Here is a 24591-nt window from a genome sequence, read left to right as displayed (position 1 = left end):
ATAATTTGCTTATCCCTTTCAAAACTTTTTCTCCTCCTCTTGTACTTATTACTTCTCTCAAACATCATGTATACTACGACAATATCACCATTTCACCCACTCCATATGTCAATGATTCAGATTTTAATAAAACCAAAACTCCATATTCTTTTCAACAATTCAAAAATTTTCTTAAAAAATTCAAACTTCTTTCTTCATATCCTGAACTCCCTCTAAAATTACAGAACGGTTTTCCTATTGGGCCTATTGATCCTATTACTCATACATACACTCCGGATAATTTGCCAGGCACCCACATTCACATAGACATCATTCGTGATTACATCAAAATGAACTGCTTCTTGAACGTTTCTCCGGTTTTTTCTCTCAAACTCAATTAGAATCCAAAATAGGTCCCTTTTGTTCGTCCCCTCTCCAAGTAGCTACCAAAGATGGCGCACCAGGAGAACCAACTAAATACAGAGTATGCCGACATCTCTCTTTCAAAGGTTCACAAAATGAATCAATCAATGACTTCATTGATAAAACAAAGTACACCACCTGCTGGGGAATGGCACCAGAAGTCACTGAAATAGTAGGTTTCCACCCCTTTTTATCTGCTACACCTTCACATGCAACCTCACACAGCATACTTGTGGGACCCAGCTGACATCCTCTGGACTCAGCCACCATTTCGTCAGCCCCAGGAAAATTCGGGACAAAAGAAAAACGCAAACATTAGTTGAAATCCCAGGCAAGGAAGTGAAGCGTTGTCGGTTGCTGGAGAAGATGGAGAGACTTTTGAGTCATACACAACCAGAGTGCCAGCAATGTGCGGGCATCAATCGTACAGTCGAAGCCATCCATCAAGGATCAACAGTGTAACAACCAAGAGTTAGTTACTCTGGCGCACACTAAGACAAACTATAAAGGTAGTGATGAGGGAGTGGTTACCCCTTAGGTAGGACCGAGTTAGTTGTTGGTATACAACAGGAGGACTTGCTGAGGAGTCTCCTGTATCTATTGGGGTAGATATACTAATACAGAGTGTTTGTACTTATGTACTGTACAGTTGATAAATGTAGTTCCTGATGATGTCAGAGAGCACAGCCTGTGTGACCAGCTCCACTGTGTGAGATACTTGTAGCTAAAATAAGAATAAAGGCAGTGTGGCGCGAGAAAAGGGAGTTTGAACAAAAGAAAAGTGCCGCATGGCACAGTTGTGAGGCAACGATAAACTATAACAAAAACGAAACCTGTCTCCTTCTGCACTTGCAGGGAGTAAGAGGTTCGATGAGCTTGAGGTCGACAGGTGCTAGTAAATATAGCGAGTAGAGGACTTTGAGAGGTAAGCTTCAAAGGTTTTTGTTGAGGAGTAAAGCGGGTAAATTCAGTAATAGAAAACTAAGAAGCCATACATGAATAGGTAAGGCTTTATATAGTGAACTGTTCGTTCCTCAGACCGAAAGGAGAATATACGAAAAGTGGTCTGAGGAATTAATCGACCAATAAGAAAAAGAGAGAACAACTATCGTACGACTTTTAACTTGATTAATCAGCAGGTGAGAGACATGTACTAATAATAGAGGATTGTCACACGTGTTCAGGAACCGTATCCTCATGATGAGGTACGATTCTAGATAAGGCGTTATTAGTATTACCAGGCTTTACTGGGGCTTGGAGCTGGTTGGCGAGATGCCTACTACCAGTCCCTACCCAGTGTGCTGGCTGGCTGGGAGCGATACCCAGTCTCTGATCTGTGATATAAAATGGTAGTGATGGTTAAGAAAGCCTGTGAGGGCTATGAGAAGTAAAACGGCAAACAATACCTCTAGCCCTAGAGCCAGAGGCGTAATGGGAAAAGTGTTCGAGAACCAAGACATAACGAAGATAAGAAAATAATAAAATGATCCTTACAACAGTGTGTGAAAACTATGGAAGAAAGTTAAATAGGAGAATGAAATTTATAGGTCCGAAAATTGTGTTACTGTAACAGACAGGCCCCGAAGGGTCTTTGCACAGAACTGGCTTTTCTGACAACAACGACACCACAATTCCCAAGCTTGATGGCGCGTCTGAACCACAACACTCCAAACATCGCATCCTTCCTGACACATCCACAAACCAACTTTTTGCCAGTTAGAAAGCCTTGTTGCCCCAATTAATAACACCACAAAATGCATACAGCGCAAAAACGCTAGGTAAGCCGTTGACGGTATCAGGCAAGTCGCTGTCAGTATGCACCAATAGCAATTGTGTTTACAAGCAAACATCGATTCTATGTCTTTTTTTCGGTTGTACATGTTTATATTTGACAATGCCATGTGACTTGCTATCGCAAAACCCAGATTTTCAGTTGTTGGACATTTTAAGCTGTCCGTGTTCAAGCCTCCCTCAAGTCCTCGTACATCACGGATTGTTTCCCACAGCACCATCACAGCCGCGCATGGCCATCTCAATTGACTTATTGGCATTCTATCGGGCCCTCTTTGAGCGTTCATGTGACACCATCAATGCTCTTGCTGCTGCTTTGGTAACTCATTACATACATAGAGGCTTCAGAATGACCAACGCAGAGGTATGTACACTATGCAATTCTGCCTATAAAAATGCTAGAACCATTGTTTTGCAGGGCGAAGCCATTCAAGAGCCTTTTAGGCGTGGCCTTGGACATGCTGTCCAGTAGTATGACATTCTACAAGTCGAAGTTGAACGTCAAGTGGAGGCTGCGGTTCAGCACTGTCGAGACCTTGTGTTAGCTCCTCAAGAGCCTCGGGGAGCCATGCAAGAGCCTTTGACTCCCGCTCCCTTTTCACCGACATCCCCCAGTACTTCCACCCCCATATCCCCAATTGCACTTCCCCCGACTATCTTGGAGCCTTTGACAACAGGACATTATGCCTCTATTCTCATCCAACGCTGCCCTGCTTGCTTCGGAGGTACTGTCTTTGGGAGGCCTCTAGATGAAGGTGGTGATATCCACATCACTACTGATGGCAATTTCCATCATCACCATAGACACTCTGCAGGAGACTGCCCGAAGTTTTATGAACCTGCATATTTTCTCCCGAAGTTGGAAGTCGATGCTGTTGGCTGTCAAATTAACAAGGTCCGAAAGCAGATACCTAGGGTAGTCAAAGGCCTGGTGCCTGATGAAGCCATTGACCATTACCAGAGCTCATACCAAGCTGCGGATGGTAAGAAACAAAAAGCCACGATGGATAGCTTTGACGATACAGGAGTGATGGCACTTATCTGCCACCATGATATTCCCCCTTTTTTTGCCAATATTGACACTCCCGGTGAACAGCAGAAATATGCTGTAGCACTCATTCAACATTTGTATTCATTACTACCACTTCAAACCAATGTGATTCTTCTGTATGATGTTGGGTGCGTTTTGTCTTGCTCACTAGCACAAGTAAGTTTTTTCTTCTTTATTTATTCACACTACTTTAACATTTGTAGTATGACATTCTTCCAGACAGTATTGTATCATGTCTGCGGTTCACAACTACTGCAATGCATGTGTATGGTCATGAATGGGCTTGCCAGCTCGTTTATAACCCTCGAATGGCTAATGGACTCAGCCTCTCTGATGGCGAAGGGACTGAGAGGCTCTGGTCCAGGTTCATCAGACTTATAGGGATTCAGCAATCTTCATCGGTGCGTGATTGATGCCAAGTCTACAATCAGATACAAGAATAACCATCACCGTCCAGCGGCAACAACGACTCTGGCTGATTGATTGTCAAGCTGCAGCGATTGGACAAGATATGCGAAACAATTTAGGAACCTGGCTCAAGTGGCGTCTCAAACAAGGTATAGACGAACAAGGTTTGGCTGCACAGGATGTGCTAGATGCTTGTGGTGTGTCCATATCCAAGCTTCGAAAACACTGGGTAGCACAACGCTGGAATGGCAAGGTCTTTGCCGAAAAGAACGATGCAAAAAAATAAGAAGAAAAAGGTTCCCGTACAAGCCCTAAGTGAAGACGGGACCAAAAGTTTTCTGATGTGGTATATTAGGTGCATATCACAACACAATGGGATCCGCACCCGTGTACAGTGATTCTGGACCTTCTGGGCATGCAACCAATCAGTATGCTTTCCAAGTACGCCTTGGTAGCTTAGTTGGTAAAGCACCAGACCATGAAAGCTGGAGTCCCAGGTTCAAGCCCTGGCCAATGCATGTTTTCTCATACTATAAACATTTGTCACAAGGTTCACAAAACTCCCGGGTTCCGGTAAGGGTATCTATGTCCTGGAGCTGTCTTTTTGTAACCATTTATTGCAAGCGGTCCATTCCAATGTGTCCCATTCTCCTGTGCAATAAATTTACATCTACTGCTGCAAAAGCTGACTCCGGGTTGATTTCAGGTTTTGCTTGGATGTGATAAAGTCCTTGCTTGTGTAACGCAGTGAGGATAAGTTCCTCCTTTTTCCGAACTTCACAAGCATTTGACCCTGCTGGAAAAAGTGTTGATAACCCCGTTTTGGACAATTTGTGGACAGAGACGAGTGCTAACGTGAAGTTTAGCACAAGTAAGACATTTGACAGTGCAATATTGTAGTCCTTTTTGCCAACAGTTGCTTGTAGGATTACTGTTCCAATGCCAATGGCATTTACAGAGGATTCATCCCCAAAACTGATTGTCCTCGGAGGATGCAGAACATGGTATGTTCCTGGCTCAAACCAGGAGCGGTGAGGGACCATGTGGGATGTTGCTCTGGAGTCAATAATAATTGTTGTTTTGGTCTTATCGGGTTCCGACACAAGGTAAGCTTGAATGTGTTTAGCAAGGGGCTTGGAAATATGTACATGTTCCAATGCAATGTGACTCTGTTCCTCCTCGGAGTCAGATCCAGATGATTGCTCCACCGTATTTGCCTTTTCCTTCTTCCTTTGACCTTTTCCGGCTGACTGAAGTGTTTGACACTCCAAGGTGTTGTGTGTTTTGGCTTTGTGGAAGTCACACCACTTCTCCTCGGATTTGAGTGCTGTTTCGGAACCTCCAGGGGCCTTCCCTGACTGTCGTGCAACTTCTGCAGTGATCCGGATCTCAACTGCATCAAAGGTAAGTTTATTTTCTTCAATCGTGTTGATTACTGATGACTGAAATATTTGCCATTCAGGAGTGCATGGGAGAGATTGGAGAAGAGTGAAGGCCATGAGTTTGGTATCAACTCCTAGTTTCATTCCGGAGAGGTGTGAATCAATTGTCCGGATTTTTGCAATGTGATCCTGGATAGGTGATGTCCAATCCCAGGACAATTTGGTGAGTTGCTGGAATGAATAGAAGGCCGAGGCAATGTTGGACGTCTGATGGAGTGAGACAAGTTTATCAAATAACTCCTTGGAGCTGGTGAGGTCTCCAGTCCTCATTAGGAGGGCATCAGAGATGTGGTCCTGGATGATTCCATGTGCCTTCTCATCCTTAAGTATCCAGGTGATCTCAGGATCCTCCGAGGAGGTAGGTTTTCCTGGTGAGGGCTTAAGCTCCTCTCCAGTAACAACCCGGAGAACTTTTTCCCGACGTAGCTTTGAGATGATCCGGAGTTTCCATATTTGAAAATTGTTGGGTCCAGTGAGAACTGGACATGCAGATGTATCGTGTGCTGTGGTCATGGTTCTGAGGTTGCCGTTTCAAATAAGAATTATTTCCTGTGTAGCTTTTGCGCACCAGGGCTCATAACCTAATAAAACTAAGTGAGACTCAGCCGCTGCCCGAGAGGCTATAGAAACGACTTATATTATTTACCTAAGTGAAACTACAATAGATGTTAGTTTAAGGTGATCTCTAATAAATGTAATGTAACATACCTCAGCCACTGCCTGAGAGGCTATAGAAACGACTGAGGTATTCCTATACTAAACCCCCTACTACTTATAGTCGGAGGTGCTACTCGCTACAGTATAATGACTCCTAGGAGAACAATGGTTACTCCATGGAGTGGTGGCTATGCTACATGGAGAACAATGGCTGCTTTGGCAGAGACCGGGTTTATCCGGTTTTGTCAAGAAAGACAGAAACAGATCATCAACTCTATCCTGTAAGGACCGTTTTATTATTTTCTTATCTTCGTTATGTCTTGGTTCTCGAACGCTTTTCCCGTTACACCTCTGGCTCTAGGGCTAGAGGTATCCTTTGCCATCTTACTTCTCATAGCCCTCACAGGCTTTCTTAACCATCGCTACCACTTTATATCACAGATCAGAGACTGGGCATCGCTCCCAGCTAGCCAGCACACTGGGTAGGGACTGGTAGTAGGCATCTCGCCAACCAGCTCCAAGCCCCAGTAAAGCCTGGTAATACTAATAACGCCTTATCTAGAATCGTACCTCATCATGAGGATACGGTTCCTGACCACGCGTGACAATCTTCTATTATTAGTACAAGTCTCTCACCTGCTGATTAATCAAGTCAGAAGTCGTACGATAGTTACTTCCCCTTTTTCTTATTGGTTGATTAATTCCTCAGACCACTTTTCGTATATTCTCTTTTCGGTCTGAGGAACGGACAGTTCCCTATATAAAGCCGTACCTATTCATGTGTAGCTCCTTAGCTTTCTATTACTGAATTTACCCGCTTTACTCCTCAACAAGAACCTTTGAAGCTTACCTCTCAAAGTCCTCTACTCGCTATATTTGCTAGCGTCTGTCGACCTCAAGCTCATTGAACCCTTACTCCCTGCAAGTGCAGAAGGAGATAGGTTTAGTTTTTGTTATAGTTTATCGTTGCCTCACATATCCGACATGCAGCTTTGACCCGTAATTGCCACCAGAACTTTTGAATTAATCTCTTTCTTTTGAAGCCATTTAACAGACACATGCTTTGCACTGATCTTCTTCCAGAAAATCACAGGCAGTAGCTGTAACACCAAATCTGTTCATCCCAGTCTGTCTTCATTCATTTATTATGCTCTGACTCATTCCCTTAATAACCCGGTTTTCGCAAGACAGCGAGTTCTCGCGGCATCATATTTCCATCAGAAAATGTCCTTTGACTCAGCTCCTCACAAGCCCCAGGCTGTAGTCAGCTGTAATCTCTCCCATCCTTCCACCACTGTACCTGTCAAAGCCATACAGTCTCGCCACCTATTCGATGGTATACTTCGGTCGGCTGTTTACTTGGGCGATGCCTGTATATTGGACTAGATTATTGCCGACAATGCCTGCTGGTGCAAAGTAGGATTTACAGAAGAGCATATAGTGATCATTATCTCACACACATCTACACAACTGTACCATACTGCAAATTCACTTTCACAAGCCCTGAAATTTCTGTTCAAGTGCCCAGGAATCCGGCTATAATCGACGAGCTAGAATTTCAAATTTACATTGGTAAATCTAACTATTTTGGTGTTCAAAGGCTGACTTCGAAGGAGACCCCTAGAATAAATATGTAAATTGTAATACTACAACGGCTACCGGCGATTTTCAAAGTTATCTATCAAGGCACTGCATAAAATCTCACAAATTTGTGATAGAGGCGGATGTAGTCTGCAAGGAACGAGCGAAATCCAGTTGACCTATGGAGAGCGGCTCTGAGGAAGCTTCACTGTTGGCTTGATCCCTTTTCCATAGATTGATTTGCATCCTTGCCACAAGCATTGCATGCGCAGCTGCTTGTATACTAATTAGTAAATATCAATATTAACTCTAATTTCATTCAAAGCAATGAAAGATCATACTTTGAAAAGAGATAATCATTGTATGTGGGCTGCAAAAATAACGATGAGTCAAGGATAGGTGGCCCTTGCTGTATGCATACCTTGCATAAAAATGTAATTATTATATTGGCAACAGAGAAGGCTAAAATAATGTTTCAGAAGAACAAACATCAATTTATTTTTTCTTCTATAACCTTCACTCACCAGAGCCGCAAGCGAAATAGAAGATATTATGCTGAATACAAACTTGCAGTAACTGACTACTACGCATGAATCGGTAGTGCTTAAGCGCGCGATAAAGAGTGAAAAGTAATATCTCTTCCAGGACCCATCAGCAAATGAAACAGAGGGCGATAACGTATCAACTAACCTAGCTCCAAAAGAAATAAAAGCACGTATGCTACAGATATAACATCATATTGTGTATCTTCGTAGCACGGTGTAATCATTGGCGCGGGGGATGGGCTGGCTAAATTATTTGTGAATCAGAACGAGAAAATATGGGTAAGAAGAGAGATGTACAGATGAAGTCGTTCCTAACCGTCGTGATTAAGACGATGATTCCGACAAAGGTACCCTGGGTAGAAGTGTTGGGCAATCATCAAATAAGGAAAATAAATTCAACCCACAAATATACTGCCTAGTAGTATTACCAATACTCTTTTATTATGTCCCCAAATCGCATATGTTCGCAACACGAAGATCACTGTGATCCAATCAGCGATAGTCCTGATGATCTGACATAAACAACTGCACATTCAGCGAATAAGAATGATATTGTTTGCAGCCCTGTTAAACAGGGATAAAGTCATTGATTAACTATCACTTTATGGCTATGACAGCTTACATGCATTCATCCCATAAAACAGCGTGCACAGCTGTAAATAGCATTCATTTCCTCAGATAATATATTTCGGAAGAGATTGCTGATCGTACATCGTAGCTTAAAGAAGTATTAACTGCGGCTGATGAGAGCCTATAGATGAGATATTGAAGCAAAGTTACATAAGCATTGAGCTCACCGTAGCAACGCAAACCCAACATAGCAAATGGTAAGTAGCGAGCCAGTGAATAAAAGACTTTCATTTTCCCCCATTTCATGGCGCAGATGTATGTGAACTGGCGATTTTTCGTAAATGGATAGTCAATCGGAAAGTGACGCGGGACATACTTCATCTCCAAATTGGATGCAATAATCATATATCTACCAGGAAGTGATCGTAAGCTTCCACGCAGTGAAAGATATGATTGGAACACGGACCAAGACTGTAATGCTCGATACTTCATCGTTGTGAATTTTAATAACATACAAAGATAGATTCATGAAGAATGGATACATACCATTGATATACTAAGGGCGTAAGAATGTTAGTTTTGCGACTCAGAGTTGGGATGGGTGGCTTACATTCGCTATTAGGAGATTCCTAGCAGTATCGGCGTTGAAAGACTCGTATGAAAGGTCCATATTATACTAGGTCGGAGATGGTTGGAGATGGTAAGTAACAACTTTTCTTTTTCAACCTTGGTAGGCGCTCCACGACCGAAAAGGGCTACTTCATAACCTTCCATTGTGACCACACTGATGACTGAGACAAGATGGTCCACGTCAGAAACGTCGTGAGCTGTGATACTGATTTTGGTTTAGGACCCTTGTCAATGCCAACCAGTGCAAGATGTCTGATCCATAAGACGCTTTTTCATCTTTCATCAAGATTAGAAGCACAGACTCACCACAAGAACATCCTTTGTTGACATATCATACCGGTGAGATGCTGATATCATTAACTTACGCAATACTTCTATGGAGCTTAGATCGGGCTATACTGCAGTGAGCACCACAATATAGTTCTGTTCTCGGGATGCACTGGCAGGACACCCGCTGTATACTTTTTTAAAGCAAGCCTAATCCCCTGCTACGCAGACAACTATAAGTCGATCCAACTCATGGCACTGCCAGTGGAGTATCCGTCCTATGCTCGCTGTGTGAGTAACTCAATAGCGGTTGGAAGTAGCGGGGACTTGGAAAAGACACAGTTCAGTCACAATCATGATGATCAACCTGATATGATGACTTTGTTACATTGTGACATCACTAAGGCGGGGAGTGGGAACACATACCTACATTCTGTATAGTGCAGCTTATTCGTTGCATCAACATCATGATGGGACGTGATTTATTTCACAAGCTATAACACATGAACTTGGGGCGCAGGTCAAAGAAACGTGTATTAAGTCGTTTGCAAGGGTCCCCCCTCTAGATACCACGAGTCCAAGATTACAACCAGGGTTTCGATTGTAATAGCCTAACACGATGATATACTTTCGGATGTAGTCCTGGAACCATATTGTATAGGTATGAGAGAAAATAAAAGCCCTTCGTGGTCTAGACAGGTGGTTTATTATCCTTTTGAGCTAGTGACGTGATACAGTAAGCAAATCTTGGATGATTTCAAGTGAATCAATCCACTACATACCCATTGTAATACGATCGCCTAGCGATAGTGCGATACCCTGAGTCTTACTACGGATACGGACATGACCAATGATTGTTCCAGCCTCAGTTTTCTCGATGCTCAAGTTCGCAAGAGCATCCTCGCCTATGACATCGTGAGCAAAGAAAAGCAAACTAAAGAATGCAACCATGAAAACGTACCGAACAAGCTTCGCGCGTACATGTTAGCTGACAAGAAATCACAATCTCCAGACATTGCTCCCTCTGGTGTTAGACATGACATATTCGTCGACTTCATGACATGCTTGAGGTATTCCCGGGGATCACTGTTACAGAGTATCAGCAAAGCCATAGTGTGACGCGTGGCGATTACTTACGACATGACTGTGGATACATTGACCCTGTTCTCCCATTCAAACTCTGTCCACATGCTACGGAACTATAAAGAATATGATGAGGGGATACGCCAGGAAGAAATGATATGAAAGTCACCTGAGCTTCGTTGCAGTAAGCTGGTTTAATGTAATCCATGATGTCGATGTGGATATCATTCAGTATAACGCAGGACTCAGCCAAAGCAGGACCTTCCCAAAGGATGCTCCCAAAGATGACGCCAGTCTCCGTAGAGGATACCTAGAGATCCCATAAGTTCAAAAAGAGCTGGACAATGCACGAAATAAAATTATTTACCTTAATGGTCGCTTTAATGCTCTGGAAGCCATGAGGAGCGATCGTGTAAACAGCTGGCCTCTCTACTAGTTTCAGATCACCCAAAGTCGCAAAGTCGAGGCAGAGATTCTGCAGCGTGTTCGGTGTTTGATTTACCAGGAGGACATCTTCCGACCCAACTCAGTAAAGATAATCAAGGAATCAATTAATCTCCCTTACCAAGTAGTATATCGAAGCCGTGCATCTTGACATATGCTTCTGCATATATAGGGTCGGAGAAACCTGTTTGACAGATTAGACATCAAGATACACATATCAATCGCTGATTTACCAGTAAGCTGTGAGATTCGACTAAGATTAGAAATAAAGTCTTCGCGAACTTCTCCAGCCCCAGTCGCTCTTCCGAGGTCTTCGTCATACTAGGTGCAAGCGATGATGAGAAATAGTAAAGAAAACAGCTACATGTTCCTCACATCGATAGGGTCATCTGCCGACTTTCTAGAAAATTGGCGGAATGTTAGAAGATCATCGACTTGAACAGCAGCTGTCTTCGTAGTTTCGACCTCTTTCTTTTCTGCTGCCTTTTTCTGTATGAAGCCTAATTATACATGTGCTCCATGAAAAATGGTATGACAAGAACCCACCTCTTGAGCACCCAACATCTTCGAATATGCAGCCTTCGTGTCCTTCAAGAAAATATCCTGCACGGCCGGTTTCTCTTGTAGTTCACTCAACGTCTGGATGCAACTGAGGATACGCTCATTCGAGTCTTCGTCTATCGGGACTGTGACAAATTTAGATTGCCCCACACGAATCGTTGAGGTCATTATCAACATAGCCTGCATAGTCTGTCAGCAACTGTTACGACCACAGCTAAAACAAAACCAACCTCGGCTCTGAGTGTATTAGACTTGGTACGGTCGCTTGTCAACCCGTCGAATCTCAGAACAAGTTTTGTCAGGGCGGCAGCCAATACAGCTCCCGTGAAGAAATCTCCCCCTAGTATCAAAGCTACAGACCAATACCACGTTAATGACTTGCATGAAAAAATAGGAACAGAATATTTCTGGGCACTGCTCACCTCTGAGTGGTGGCTTGGCCGCGGCTTTCACGGCCTCCAACCTGGCAGTACTAGTACTCGTGTAGGCGGTTTCTGTAGCGTATGTACCGTCAGCGAGTACCCGTGGACGTCCGCTGCTCTCCGCCTTTGGTTTGTCTTCCTTCTTTGCATCGTCATCATCGCCCTCACCACCGGCTTCATCCAACAACCTCTGCTCCGACGCCAATATTGGTATCTCTCCTAAGACCTTCCTTAACTCCTGTAACGTGCTCTGTATATCTGCGAGACCCTCCACATACTCTCCCAGTATCCACAAGACCCCGCGGAAAACTTTGCCTGATTTTATCTCGCTGAGAGTTTGAACGAGCTTGTCACAAATTGTCTGGCGGAGATTAGGGAACTTTTCGACAACCTCGCTACAAAATCACAACCATCATGATCACGTGGCAACGCTTTAAGAAATTAAAAACATACCGAACGAAGGCAACAACATCTAGAGCAGATGGGTTGTTTGAATCGCCCAAGAACTCCATTAATGCGTGGACCACACTTGCGGCGACTTCAGAGAATCTAATTGCCATGACATGAATAGATTGGACCAGTAACTGCCTGTACTCTGGGGCCTAAAACAGAACAAAATCAGCAATGGTAGAATGAGGAAGAAAGAGTGTTTACTTTTTCGTATTCCTGTTCTTGGGTCTTTTGAAGCTGTTTCTTGAGGAAGAGAACGACCTCTTCAACGTTACGACTTGATGTCATGCTCAAGACGATGCTCATTGCTTTGCGACGAACTTCCATATCAGCACTTCGATAGAAAAGTTAGAAACGTTAGAGTGTGTAAATTAGGTTAGAAATATAACCTGAACTAACCTGGACAAAACTTGGAGTACATCCATGATAAGACCATCCAAGACATGACCATGTTTCGACCGTAAAACATCAAGGCGGTCCAAAACAATGAGTTTCACGTTGTTGTCCGACTCCTTGATCACAAGATTGACGAAACAGGATGCAGCAGCTGACATGTGAAGTTAATTACACAGCACATATAAGTAAAAAGATATGCCTTGCCTTTAACTGCGGCAGGGTTTTGCGTGAGGGTAGTAAGTGTCGTGGCTGCTTCATATTTGACGGCGTGCGATGAAGCGTTCAAGAGTTCAAAAATACAACGAATATACCGAGACTATACCACAAACAATCAGCCAACGACTCCATATACTACAAACTGACTTACCCTATGAGTCGAATCACTTTTACAGTCCAGACGAATGACCTCGATAATGCTCATCTGCAGCAACTCATCGAGGCCTGAGATCTGATCGTATACGCTCACCATCCATTCGACAGCCTTGGGCATCGCACACTGGGCCAAGAAGACGAAAGCATTACGCTTGCATGTCGCATCAGATTCAGCAGCTAGGAAGGTCTGCATGAGTTCGGGGGCATCGGGGATGAGGTTTTCGAATTCTCGATAGATAGTGTACACGGCGAAGACAGCATTTTTTCGGACGTACGAATGTCGGTGCTCTAGGCACGATCGACAGATGGGTACGAGTGGTTCGAGTAGTTCGGCGTCTTTGGAGATTTTCTGGAGGAAACGTAGCGTCGCGCCACGAATATATTCGTTCGGGTGTTGCTTGAAAGGAAAGGGCATATAATAAACAGCTTAGGGTTTTGTAGAGGTACTTACGAGATCGTTTCGGATGGCATTACTTTAGGGAATAGTCAGTTAGTCGTTGGATAGCAGCATATAGTATGTCTTACACGACCAAAATCATTTCCTGCTTCAGTTTGCCGTTGTCATCATACTTTGGACAAACTTCCCAGTAGAAGTGTAGTAGTTTCTTCAGCGCTTTATTTCGTGAGGGCAAGACATATTGTATGATTGGCATCAAGAGCGTTGGCTAGCATGTTGTGTGAGATCCATTAAACAAACGGATGATAACTACAAGACTTGTCAGCGCACCTGTGGGTTTCCATTGATTGTCGCAACTATGATTCTACGCAACGTGTCGATTTTGTCTTCGTCTGAACCTTTCTCCAGAGAAGCCCGTAGCTCCTGTGTTGAAGGAGACTCTGAGCTGTCTTCAAATACGACGGTGTAGCATGGCGCCTCTGTCGACATGATTGATGTGGATGGACACGACGACTGGCGAGCTCGATATTATAGTGTGCTTCGTCGTGTACAGACAGCACAGGCCTCAATGCAAAATCGGGCGTGGGAAATGAATACCATATATACTTTACCCAGTCTCAAAGTAAAAATCGAGTCACATAGAGTTGTGGAGCATAAATTTACGAGCAAGCATTTCAGGAGAGCGTATACATAAATTATCATTCGACTAGCATGATGGCACCTCAATTGAATAGACCCTTCAAGTTGATGATATCCGGTCCAGCTCTTGGCGAAACACAGCATATGCTGCAATTCCACACATAACACACGTTTCACAGCAAGATAATTTCCATTGGATTCATGTATCAGGATATCAAAAGCTTAATAGACAGCTATACCTTAAGGAAGTGCATGTAAGGATGTCATTGTATGGGCGAGATGTAAAATTTTTTTGGAAACGTACCTCGGTGAGTGAACCCATCTAATAACTAGGAGGTGCCAAATGAAACCCAATGAAGTAGAGTACAAACCAATAGAGACTGTGCGTTTGACTGGCATGACCACCCAACCCTGTTGCAATATATCTTGGACTGGAAATATTGGTAGCGAGAGGATGCAAGACCAAGATTCACGCCAACTCTCGAACCGATAACGGATAGTGTTCATTGGATGAGGCTTAACAGACAGTATTGAACGTTCGAGCAACTTGTATGAAACATGCAGGCCATTCGATGGTTGATGGTCACGGCGTCGCGGCGTCGGGTGGAGGTTGCAAAAAGATCAGAAGCGTGTGCAGATCACTATTCGCAATCTATTCGCTCGCTATGTGATAAGGTTACTCGGAGTAGTCGGCTCGCCGGCGGCGCCGACCGACTTTCAGCCTTGTTAGTGGATGCCCTCCCGGACGGGTGAGAAAATAGCTAAAATTCATATGGCGCATCAAAGAATCGGGTCGAAAAAAGCTAATACTTATCGCTATCTGGTCCGGTGACCTTGTGCTTTGCTCCGGAGCTCGTCCAAAAATGTGAAATTACTTTCATAGCATTCAAATATTCAACTTCTACCCTTTACTCCCGTCGTAGTCGGTTCAACACCCTCGACAGCTCCCTAATGCCTGGCAGCCAGGATTATTCTCTAGAGGACAAGGAGAAAAATGTCACCCCTTCAGAGCCAGATGTTTACGAGGTTGAAGCCGCTGAGGGTACACCCGACCGCGTCATCGCAAAGCGTTATGGTGCTTTAGGTCCTTTGCTATCGAAGCTTTTTGCCAGTGGAGTCGAAGCTAGAGGTGTCGAGCGAGTACCAGAGGATCAGCGGGAGGTTAAGAACATATGGAATAAGTCTGTTATCATGTTTGATTGCCCTCGCAAATCGTAGCTAACGTGTTATTCAGTCTGCTCATGTGGTGGTAAGTCGCTTCACTCCCGGCGCTTTGCTTATTTCTTTAACTTAGATATTAGGTCCGTAAATATGGTTCTAACAACGATTCCTGTCGGCGTTCTAGGTCAAGCTGCATTTTCCTTGACCTTACCGTCAGTCACGTTTATTTAGACTTTATCACGAGCTGACCGTGTGGCCCTCTTAGCCATGCCATCGCGACGATATTCTGTTTCGGCGCTTTGGGCGGTGTCGCAACTGCTTTTATCGCGACCTTGGGACCAATCACCGGCCTCCGTACCATGATCATCACGCGTTTTAGTTCTGGCTACGTGGGCGGCACCATCTACTCTATTCTCAATATCCTTACGCAGTACGTGTGAGCTTCCGACTCAAAATAATTCGGTACTTATGTTCCCTAGGCTTGGTTTTTCAGTGACAGCCGTCATCCTAGGTGGCCAGACCCTCGCCAACATTAATCCAGGCACCCTCCCTCTCGTCGTGGGCATCATCATTATCGGTGTCTGCTGTTTGATTCCTTGCTTCATCGGGTACAACGTCGTACATATTTACGAGCGTTACGCTTGGATGGTGACATTGCTTATCATGCTTTTCCTATGGGGCCTTGGCGGAAAAGCTGGTTTCGATATCAACGCACAAAAACCACTGGAGGACACAGGTCGGGCGTTATCTGCAGACGTCATGAGCTTCGGCGGAATTGTTTTTGGCTCATTTACTGGTGTATGTGATCTACCTGATCTATCGCCCTGACGCTAAATCATCGCAACGCAACAGTGGGCCCCCGTGGCCGCAGACTACAATTGCCGTCTTCCTGCTAACACACCTCCCATGAGGGTCTTTGTACTGACATTCTTTGGGTTGTGGCTTCCGATCAGCTTTGTTGTCACCCTCGGTGCGGCCCTTATGACTATTACAGACCCGGTATACGTCCAAGCCTATGCCGATGGAAGTACCGGAGGTCTCATTGGCCAGGTCCTATCGCCGTGGGGCCGTGGGGGACGGTTTATTCTCTTCCTGCTTGCCTTCTCTGTAATGTAAGATCATCACCGCCGAACCCTCAACATTCTCTGACCTCTGTCTCAGCGGGAATAATATTCCAAACACTTATTCAGCGGGACTCTCAATGCAAGCACTTGGCCGTCCCTTTGCGCTCATTCCCCGTTTTTTCTGGACATTCCTTGCTTTCGTTATCTATACTGTCGCAGGTGTTGCAGGCCGTGACCATTTCTCGGCGATTTTGTCGAATTTCTTGAGTATTCTCAGCTACTGGACGGCATTCTTTATCGTCATCGTTGCTGAAGAGCATTTCATTTTCCGGCGGAAAAATGGTCCGTTGGGAGGGTATAACTTGGATGATTATGATTCGCCTTCTCGGTAAGTGGTGATCACATTGATACATACCTTGCTCCTCACAACTCTTTCTTGGCATAGTCTTCCTTTGGGTGTCGCAGGTATCTTGGCAGGCTGCTTTGGCGTGGCTGGCGCTGTTGTTGGGATGTCAGAAGTAAGACTTTTGTTCTATCACCGTTGCACTCGCTTACAATGCTTCGCTTGTAGGCTTGGTATACTGGACCTCTGGGGAAAATGGCAGGTGGCGCTATATACGGCGCTGACTTGGGTTTCGAGGTAGGGAGTTGTTTCTGATTACTATCAATGGCACTCAATTTTTTCCCCTAGCTGGCAGCGGGGTTTGCAGCTGTGACATATCCTCCTTTACGATGGTTGGAGATCCGGCTCACTGGTAGATAGACTGTATTTTGTTTGAACTTGGCGGTATAGTTCACTATATTTGTTACTGTGGGTCATACTGTACAATTGCTATAATTTATTCTGTTTCGGCATCAACATGGCCACTTTGAGCAAGTTTATGAATCATAAGAAATGTCAAGTCCTAATTGCTATTGTAAAACTGACGTCCGGCTAATCCAGTATCCATCTTCGATTCAATAGACCTATTTACAGCTCTAAACCTGCAGCTTTCATAAGGTCTGAAATTTCCACATCTGAGAAGGTAAGTGGGTATTAGTCCTTGTACCTGGGCACTCGCGATTCTACTGTTGGAAGCACTTACGATCCTGGGTGTGTCGCATACGGGCAGCAAAAGAGCACTGCTGGCCTATTAGATGGTTGTCAGCGTCCTGTCCTTAGCTAATAAAAACGTGAGCCCCTACCAGGTCCAAAAATGAATTCACCTCCTAGTTGAGAGATGTTTCCTTGTTTGCCCATTAACGTAGGTTTCTTCAATGGTCCTCTCTGCAAGCACGATCAGTGGGGAAATGGTATACGAAACAAGGACGTGTGTGAATACCCATATGCTGGCAAGAGCATTAGAGATGTCTCCGCGTTGCAGATAGCTACGACGCTTCTCCCCTGCTGGTGTTCCTTGGAGATTTTCAATAGTCATACCAAGGGTCACATATAGTTTTCGAGTAGGGTCGGCAAATATGGGACCTTGGAATCCTGTCGTCTCTGTGAAATGACAGTGGTCACTTTGGATACGCGCCAAGCTGCTATAGAATACCCCACACCTGCATAGAATTGAATCGGTTGCCAGTCACCACAACCTATGACTACGACCTTCTTTCCAGCTTTCAGAACCTCAGGCTGAACGGAGGCCAGCTGCACGACATAGTCCTAGGATTTCAATGGCGCTAAACAATGATCCCACCACCCCCTTGACTTCGGATCGACGAACCTGGCAGCTCTGTTATGAAGATTAATCACTGCGATTACTGTGCAAGTAATACTAACATACGCCGCAAAAAAAGTGACCTATCAATGATAAATGAGCTTCTGTCAGCCGCGTTCAAGACGAAAGAGAAGACGACGAACGAATGAAGACAACGATGGTGGTGGTGTCTTCAAACAAGGACCCGAATCGAACTGAATTTCCGTTAGCGTCGAGGACCTCGAGCTGAGCAGCTTGAGAAATGGCGTTGGCTTGGGGAACAGCACTGAAGTCTGTCATACTAGTAACCGCAGTAGAATTCAAGTACAAGTTAGTACAAGAGAGGGGCTCGCGCGACTGGTAGCCGAGCGGCACAGCCCATGATGGCAGCCTGAATGATGCATGCATTCTTTGCTCTGCCGCATCTCTGTTTCTTTCATTCAAGTTCAAACGCCTTTTGCGATTGTAAAACAGCTTTCCATTCAAGGCTTCTTCATATTTGTCTGCCATGTCCGTAGCCTCAGATAAAGGCCAGTTTGGTGGTCAGCTTCCACCATCCGAGCACATTCCTCCTGCTCTAGCTCGGGCCTCGCTGCGCCTTCGCTTTCCTCCAGCATACGTGGTCGTTGGCGTCTACAGATTGTTTACGGATAAATCTCTTTATGCCCCTGCATGGGATAAATGTCGACATGGTGCAAGTAGAGGTCTGATAGTCGGATTCGTCTGGGTGCGTCATTTAGTCCAGACAAATTTTATTCCCCCCTAACTCGTTTGCCGTGCTTGCAGACGCTGTTGACATATGGGATTCAAAAGAGAATAATCAAAGCAGCTCTCAGCAACCCGTCATCCATCTTCTCCTTCAGTTACCTCACCCAGCTCTCGCAGACTGCAGACGAGTTATCACATGAATCCATCCTGGGTTTTCACCTCCCATTCAATATATCTACTTGTCAGTCCCTTGCACGCTGTGTTATTTATATAGTCTTATCGTTTTTTGTGGTCATGCAGATGTCACGGTGCTATTTCTAGGCACACAGCTGACCTCGGTACTCAACTTCTTCCTATCTCGTAATATCCGTGTAGCGCGACAGCGCGTTTGGGACCAAACCGTCGCCTCCAGAGGGAAGGGCCCCGAATTCTGGCAACCCTACGTTGAGGAATGGGAGTTCCCTCCGTTTGTCGACCAACGTGCACGTGGACGCATTCAAAGGATGTTCAAGACATGGATCGCACGGTTTATCATTCACAAAGGTGCACAGTAATTTATTCCGTGAAAAAATGTCATTCGAACTGACCAATTTTGTATAATCAAGTTTTACTGTTACCCCTGTCGCTCTATCCGTTCTTCGGAACGATAATCTCGGCTTGGTTCAAAGCCATGAGCACTGCTGAATACTTGCACAAACCGGTTCGTACTGCGACAGGCTGTTAAACGAGGTCACATATTCATGAGTGTTGCAGTACTTCGAATCCAAGAAAATGACCACGCAGCAAACGGCTGTTTTCATCGAGGAACGTAAATGGGATTACTGGTGTAAGCAGTTTGTTCTACGTCCTAACCAATGTCTGAAAAGTATCGTGTTGTAGTTTTCGGGTTTGCGGCTGCACTATTGGAGGACATCCCCATAGTTGGTCTCATTTTCACCGTCTCCAATCGCATAGGTGCTGCAATGTGGGCACATGGTAGGTTACCCCTGTCCTTTGCGCCAGATTCTCACATTGAGCCAAACACACGTTAGATCTCGAAAAGCGACAGCATTACATCGCTAGTAAGAAATCAGGATCAGCCCAGACCAAAGGAAAAGACGCTCGCTATGTAAAGGTCGACTGAGGGGTCCACCGTCCATGACACGCACCATACACCATACAAGTATTCATACACAATCCAATGACATTCTCTCTTTCTCGAAGGCTATCAATGTTGTATTTACTTAGAGTGGGCGTCCGAGCGGTATATACATAAATTGCCATTAATCTCACGCCTGTTGCATGATTTGCCCACCTCGGGATGAATTAAATCAAGGATAATACTCTACATATGTATGTATTTGCCTGTTATACATGGATAGCATGAAGGAAACGAATACAGCATCATCAGAAGCACAGGCCCTAAACTTTCTTCTTCTTGTGCGATTTCTTCGGTGCTGGCACCGTGTTGCTTGGAGACGACGAACGCGACACCTTTTCGTCTTTCCCCTTTTCTTTATCGGCCTTTTGCACTTCATCAATGCCACGCTTCTGGAAAAAGAAAAACACGTTGTAGCAGGGTGAACGAGCATATATCTCGAAAAACATACCTTTCCTCTCGCACCACCTTTAGCCTTGACCTCCTCCTGTTGCTTTACCTCTGCTTCCTTCTCGATCATCCCAAGCAATGTATTACATCTTCGTTGAAGCTCCTGCGGGGACCGACTCTTGAAGAACCAGTCAAACCGGAATACAGGGAATTCCGTGATATCTTTCTTGATCCTCTCATATACGTCATCCGCGCGCATCCCATAGTGATTCAGTCGACATAGCAGATATCTATCTTCTTCTTCAGTGTACACCTTGCCCTTTGTAGTAGGGTAATTCAGCTCTAGTTCCTGCATAGGATAGTGGACAGAGGCTATTTTCTTGGCCAGAAGAGATTCGAGATTAGACCGCTTGTTGCGTTTGGCCTCGCCTTCCGCAATGCGTGTTGCAATCCTAGGGTGCTCTGATAACTCTTTCCAATGTTTCTTGAAATAGACATAATACTCTTTGACTTGTTTTGCGTCCTTATCCTGGATTTCAGAAGCCAGCAATTCATAATTATCCGTCCTGCAAAAATAGCGATAATACTTCAATAAAACGGAAACGACACAAAAAAAGTGAGCCCTTACCATCCGAAGTTCTCTAGTGCGCGAACGAATTGTTGGAAATCTCGTCGACTCCAGTCAAAGAAACCTCTCTCTGTGTACTCTTCCTTTTGCTGCTGCTCTTCTTCTGTTAGAGGCTCAGCTGTCGAAAATGCTGTGATTAGTACAGGTACGATAGTTATTTGTGCCGTCTTACCAGTGTCTATAAACTCTTGAGCGGCTTGCCGTTCAGTCTCCAGTTTCTCTGGGGTATCTTCAGGTCCTTGTGCCTCCCGAGCAACAGCAACGATGCCATTCAATCTCTGACATTAAGGTTAGCACGTGTAGTATACACAGCATCTATGACCAACCTTATGAACGGCAAGTTCACGCTCCTGAAGTTGGGCGAGAGCAGGATCAAAGAACTGAAAGTCTTGTCTACCAAATAATGCCTGAGCATGAGTATGCATTCATAGCAAAGGGAAAATAGAGCAAACATTTGAATTTGTTTGGGTGCACGAGGAATCTTGGGAGCTTTCTCCGTCTTTGAGGGTCCAGCACGTAGTGTATCTTTGAAGTAGCTGTCTACTGAATAGTTCGTTTTACGTTCACGCTTGGACAGAGACAACATGTTGAAGTTCAGTGCTTTGCGCTGAAAAGATAGTAAATCATAAGCGAAAGCTCAATCCTATTCAAGTACACTTACCCCTGAGCGGAAATCCTCTCCTTCCCACTGCTGAACAGAGTTATCTGACTTGAAATTACTAAGATCCTCGAGGTTGAGTCCTTCATATTTGCTGTTCAATTCTTGTGTTCGCTCTTCACCGCGTTGAATGATAGCTTCAATATCATCATTTATCAATGATCTGTAGATTTATCGAATATAAGAGGTGATTCAACGCCTTGCTCAACAACCTTACTCGTCGTTTGAATTAATTATCTTGTCGGCGCCATGAGTAATCATCTCTAACAGCTCATCTTTGTTGGCAGCTTGGAAGACTAGTTTTAGCCAAGAAAGAATAGAACAATGCCACAATAAGGCTCACCCTTCGAAGTTTGCTGTCGACCTTGCTGAATAACTAGTTGATCCAGCCGCAGTTTTTGTGCTGCGCGCTCAAGCATACGCTCTTCTACACTATCTTCAGTTATGAATCGGAAAACGTATACCTGCTTAGTCTGGCCAATACGATGAGCACGATCCATAGCCTGCAGATCAGCTTGTGGGTTCCTAGGATAGGAGTGTGAATAAGCCACATTACATCACAAAATAGGATAATAAGTCACCAATCACTGTCATATAAAATAACAATGTCTGCAGTGGTCAAGTTTATCCCCAGGCCACCTGCACGAGTCGTCAAGAGGAAGATGAACTTCTCGCTATCTGGTTTGTTGTATTCATCGATAGCAACTATGCGATCGTCATGCGCCGTACTACCATCGATACGACAGTATTCTACCCCGAAATCAGCAGATACAAGACATGAAATGTGTCAGAACGTACTAAAGCTTCTGAATAGACAATAATCCTCCAAGATATCTAGTACCCGACTCATCTGACTAAAAATAAGAACCCTGGAGCCCTTCGCCTGCATTGATTGGAGAAGTTTATCCAGAATGATCATTTTCCCAGAGTTCTCTATAATGTGTTCATCAGTGGTGTAGGGTGGACCCGGTTCCTAACATAGCATACAATCATCCGCATGTTGATTCCATAGAAAGAAAATAATGAACATACTGCTCCATCGAAAAGATAAGGATGACATGTCACTTTCCGCAACTATCTTAATGTCAGCAAAGTGGAGTGATCATAAAAGGTCTAAGAACACACCTGCATAACCATATTCATTAATCTAGTCTTTCCTTCCTTTTTACCGGTGAGCCCTAGAACGAGGTAAGGATCACTGCGGGGCCACAGTATTAAAACATACCATTGACGGCATCAATGTCCTTTTGTAAGACGGAACGATACCATTTCCTCTGCATCTCCGTCAAGCCAATGTAGATATTAATCTCTTTCTCTGATAAAAAGATCAGTACGCACAAACACAGACATATTACAACGGCTTACTTGGCAACAGATTTTTCTCTACGTCGGATTTCACTCTCCTCAGTAGGAATGGTCGCAAGATTTTATGAAGAGCTTCGACAACCTTTTTACTGGTCTCTTCCTCTCCTTCAGCCCCTTCATCATCTTTATGAAGGAAGCTGTCCAAATCCGCATAATCGGAGAAAATTTCCGGGCAAATGAAATTGAGCAAAGCAAACAGCTCCTTCAAGCTGTTTTGCAATGGCGTGCCAGTAATTAAGAGTCGTCCACGAGACAAAAATGAGCGCACGATTTGCGAAAGTATTGAGTCGACGTTTTTGATGCGGTGGGCCTCGTCGATGACGATATATTCGAATGAAAACTTCTTGAGTGCAGACTTTTCTATAAGACAAATCTCATATGAAGTGACACAGACTTCGAAATCCTGTGGTATGAGACGATTGGCGATAATTTCTGCGCGCTCTTCTTTAGTACCTGTAAGGACAACGACATTAACGTCAGGCGTCCATCTTTCAAACTCGCGAGCCCAGTTTTGGAGAGTTGACTTTGGTACAACAATGAGATGCGGGCCAGAGGTATCACGATAGTGTTTCAGGTAAGACAAAAATGATATTGTCTGAAGAGTTTTGCCCAAGCCCTGTTATGACCATCATCAGCATAAGGCAGGGATTTTACTAAAAAAGGTACTCGCCATCTCATCTGCCAGGATCCCATTCAATCCATTGTGGTGTAATGATACCATCCAGTTGAGGCCCTGGAGCTGATAAGGCCTCATTAGTCCACTTATGACTGTGAGAAAAGTAACCATTTCAGCGATCTCCTCAGCGTAAGGTGAAAGTTTACTAACAACTCGGCGACTCTTCAAAGACGAAAGGCTGGTCGTTTCCATCTGCTGCTAATTCGCCATCTTTGAGCAATTCTTCGTCTTCCTCTCTTTCTGATTTACGATGGCGTGCATTTTGGTCACTAGCATGAGAGTGAGTATACATACGGTTAGTGAACATCGTATTTACGCACACTGCTTTCTTTCTCCCTCTACCTTTGGGTTTAGGTTGAGCATCCAACATGGCAGCATATTCTGGATCACGAGCTCTCTGCATGCGAAGTTACAAATTGTGTCTAAAACATGTGAAAATACCTACTTTGATATCAACGAAATGCTTGAAAAGTTCGGTTTGACCCAGAAGATAAGAGTAACGTTTTACAGCATCCGTAATCTGCATAAAAAGTCAAGAAAATACTGATTGAGAGTATTTGTGTGCTGCGTACCTTTGCCTTATCCATCTCTTGCCTTTTTACTTGGAGTTGGCCTTCCTCAACCTTGCGCTTTTGTTTTTTCTGTTGTCGTTCAGCAGTTTCCTGTATCTTTGAGAGCTTAGAGGGTGATGAACCGCTGGCGGCCGGCTCCTAAACATGGGGCAAATCAAAAGTTAATGACATATACCCGAACAGGAGAATACAGCATTACCTCAACCTCTGGTTCGCTCTGCAGTTCGTCTTGTTCGCTGTTCGCGCCTTCATCCTCAACATACTCGCTTTCTCCGTCTTGTCCTTCGCTTTGCTGTTGATTGACGAAAAGACACAGTCTTGAATTAGTGGATTTCAAAGTCCAGGTCAACCGGTACCAACCTGACGCGAGACAATATTGCTGGGAACAACGTCGCTAAGGATATCCTCGTCCATTGGGGTAGTTAGATCCTGCATCCTGTG

General features: G+C 44.5%; 7 protein-coding genes across 7 annotated transcripts; 3 read left to right on the top strand and 4 right to left on the bottom strand.

Moving 5' to 3' along the window:
• Positions 1-2296: 2296 nt before the first annotated feature.
• SERLADRAFT_374695 (uncharacterized protein) lies at positions 2297-3938 on the top strand (the record flags this gene model as incomplete). The annotated part of the gene is made up of 6 exons (XM_007324115.1): positions 2297-2354; positions 2379-2557; positions 2666-3400; positions 3448-3507; positions 3535-3649; positions 3736-3938. 6 exons carry the CDS (start codon positions 2297-2299, stop codon positions 3936-3938), a joined length of 1350 nt encoding a protein of 449 aa, XP_007324177.1.
• A 3359-nt stretch (positions 3939-7297) lies between these two features.
• Positions 7298-8746, bottom strand: SERLADRAFT_480044 (uncharacterized protein; the record flags this gene model as incomplete). Its single annotated transcript, XM_007324114.1, has 11 exons — positions 7298-7615; positions 7674-7702; positions 7754-7794; positions 7857-7970; positions 8023-8121; positions 8175-8229; positions 8282-8358; positions 8409-8441; positions 8500-8530; positions 8589-8617; positions 8675-8746. The coding sequence occupies 11 exons, from the start codon at positions 8736-8738 to the stop codon at positions 7453-7455; spliced, it is 735 nt and encodes a 244-aa protein (XP_007324176.1).
• SERLADRAFT_358706 (uncharacterized protein) lies at positions 8738-13999 on the bottom strand (the record flags this gene model as incomplete). The annotated part of the gene is made up of 26 exons (XM_007324113.1): positions 8738-8771; positions 8824-8856; positions 8914-8933; positions 8994-9003; positions 9058-9329; positions 9384-9711; positions 9771-10064; positions 10127-10249; positions 10306-10430; positions 10482-10543; positions 10597-10737; positions 10795-10940; positions 10993-11055; positions 11105-11192; positions 11247-11360; positions 11418-11612; positions 11663-11784; positions 11855-12249; positions 12308-12456; positions 12509-12638; positions 12704-12851; positions 12875-13016; positions 13068-13469; positions 13524-13545; positions 13598-13737; positions 13800-13999. The coding sequence occupies 20 exons, from the start codon at positions 13956-13958 to the stop codon at positions 10036-10038; spliced, it is 2895 nt and encodes a 964-aa protein (XP_007324175.1).
• A 1025-nt stretch (positions 14000-15024) lies between these two features.
• Positions 15025-17304, top strand: SERLADRAFT_480035 (uncharacterized protein; the record flags this gene model as incomplete). Its single annotated transcript, XM_007324112.1, has 10 exons — positions 15025-15289; positions 15343-15357; positions 15410-15481; positions 15535-15699; positions 15749-16067; positions 16122-16381; positions 16431-16721; positions 16779-16851; positions 16905-16973; positions 17025-17304. 10 exons carry the CDS (start codon positions 15060-15062, stop codon positions 17094-17096), a joined length of 1566 nt encoding a protein of 521 aa, XP_007324174.1.
• Positions 17305-17632: 328 nt separating this feature from the next.
• SERLADRAFT_480034 (uncharacterized protein) lies at positions 17633-18381 on the bottom strand (the record flags this gene model as incomplete). Its single annotated transcript, XM_007324111.1, has 5 exons — positions 17633-17816; positions 17876-17981; positions 18043-18051; positions 18103-18119; positions 18180-18381. Coding segments are annotated over 5 exons (450 nt in total), but the record flags the coding sequence as incomplete, so codon positions are not given.
• Positions 18382-18523: 142 nt separating this feature from the next.
• Positions 18524-19846, top strand: SERLADRAFT_411879 (uncharacterized protein; the record flags this gene model as incomplete). Its single annotated transcript, XM_007324110.1, has 7 exons — positions 18524-18742; positions 18802-18964; positions 19024-19266; positions 19329-19423; positions 19477-19549; positions 19603-19698; positions 19755-19846. 7 exons carry the CDS (start codon positions 18524-18526, stop codon positions 19844-19846), a joined length of 981 nt encoding a protein of 326 aa, XP_007324172.1.
• Positions 19847-19929: 83 nt separating this feature from the next.
• SERLADRAFT_453892 (uncharacterized protein) lies at positions 19930-24564 on the bottom strand (the record flags this gene model as incomplete). Its single annotated transcript, XM_007324109.1, has 21 exons — positions 19930-20253; positions 20313-20817; positions 20880-20997; positions 21052-21157; positions 21206-21272; positions 21332-21486; positions 21541-21700; positions 21755-21824; positions 21881-22062; positions 22119-22287; positions 22336-22510; positions 22570-22611; positions 22663-22715; positions 22763-22852; positions 22903-23518; positions 23573-23670; positions 23729-23847; positions 23899-23975; positions 24024-24098; positions 24151-24240; positions 24511-24564. 21 exons carry the CDS (start codon positions 24562-24564, stop codon positions 20125-20127), a joined length of 3150 nt encoding a protein of 1049 aa, XP_007324171.1.
• Positions 24565-24591: the final 27 nt, after the last annotated feature.

Source organism: Serpula lacrymans (genome assembly GCF_000218685.1).
Source record: "Serpula lacrymans var. lacrymans S7.9 unplaced genomic scaffold SERLAscaffold_18, whole genome shotgun sequence".
Taxonomy (NCBI): Eukaryota; Fungi; Basidiomycota; class Agaricomycetes; order Boletales; family Serpulaceae; genus Serpula; species Serpula lacrymans.
Note: the sequence above shows the minus strand (reverse complement) of the source record. Positions and strands in the feature narration are given on the sequence as shown.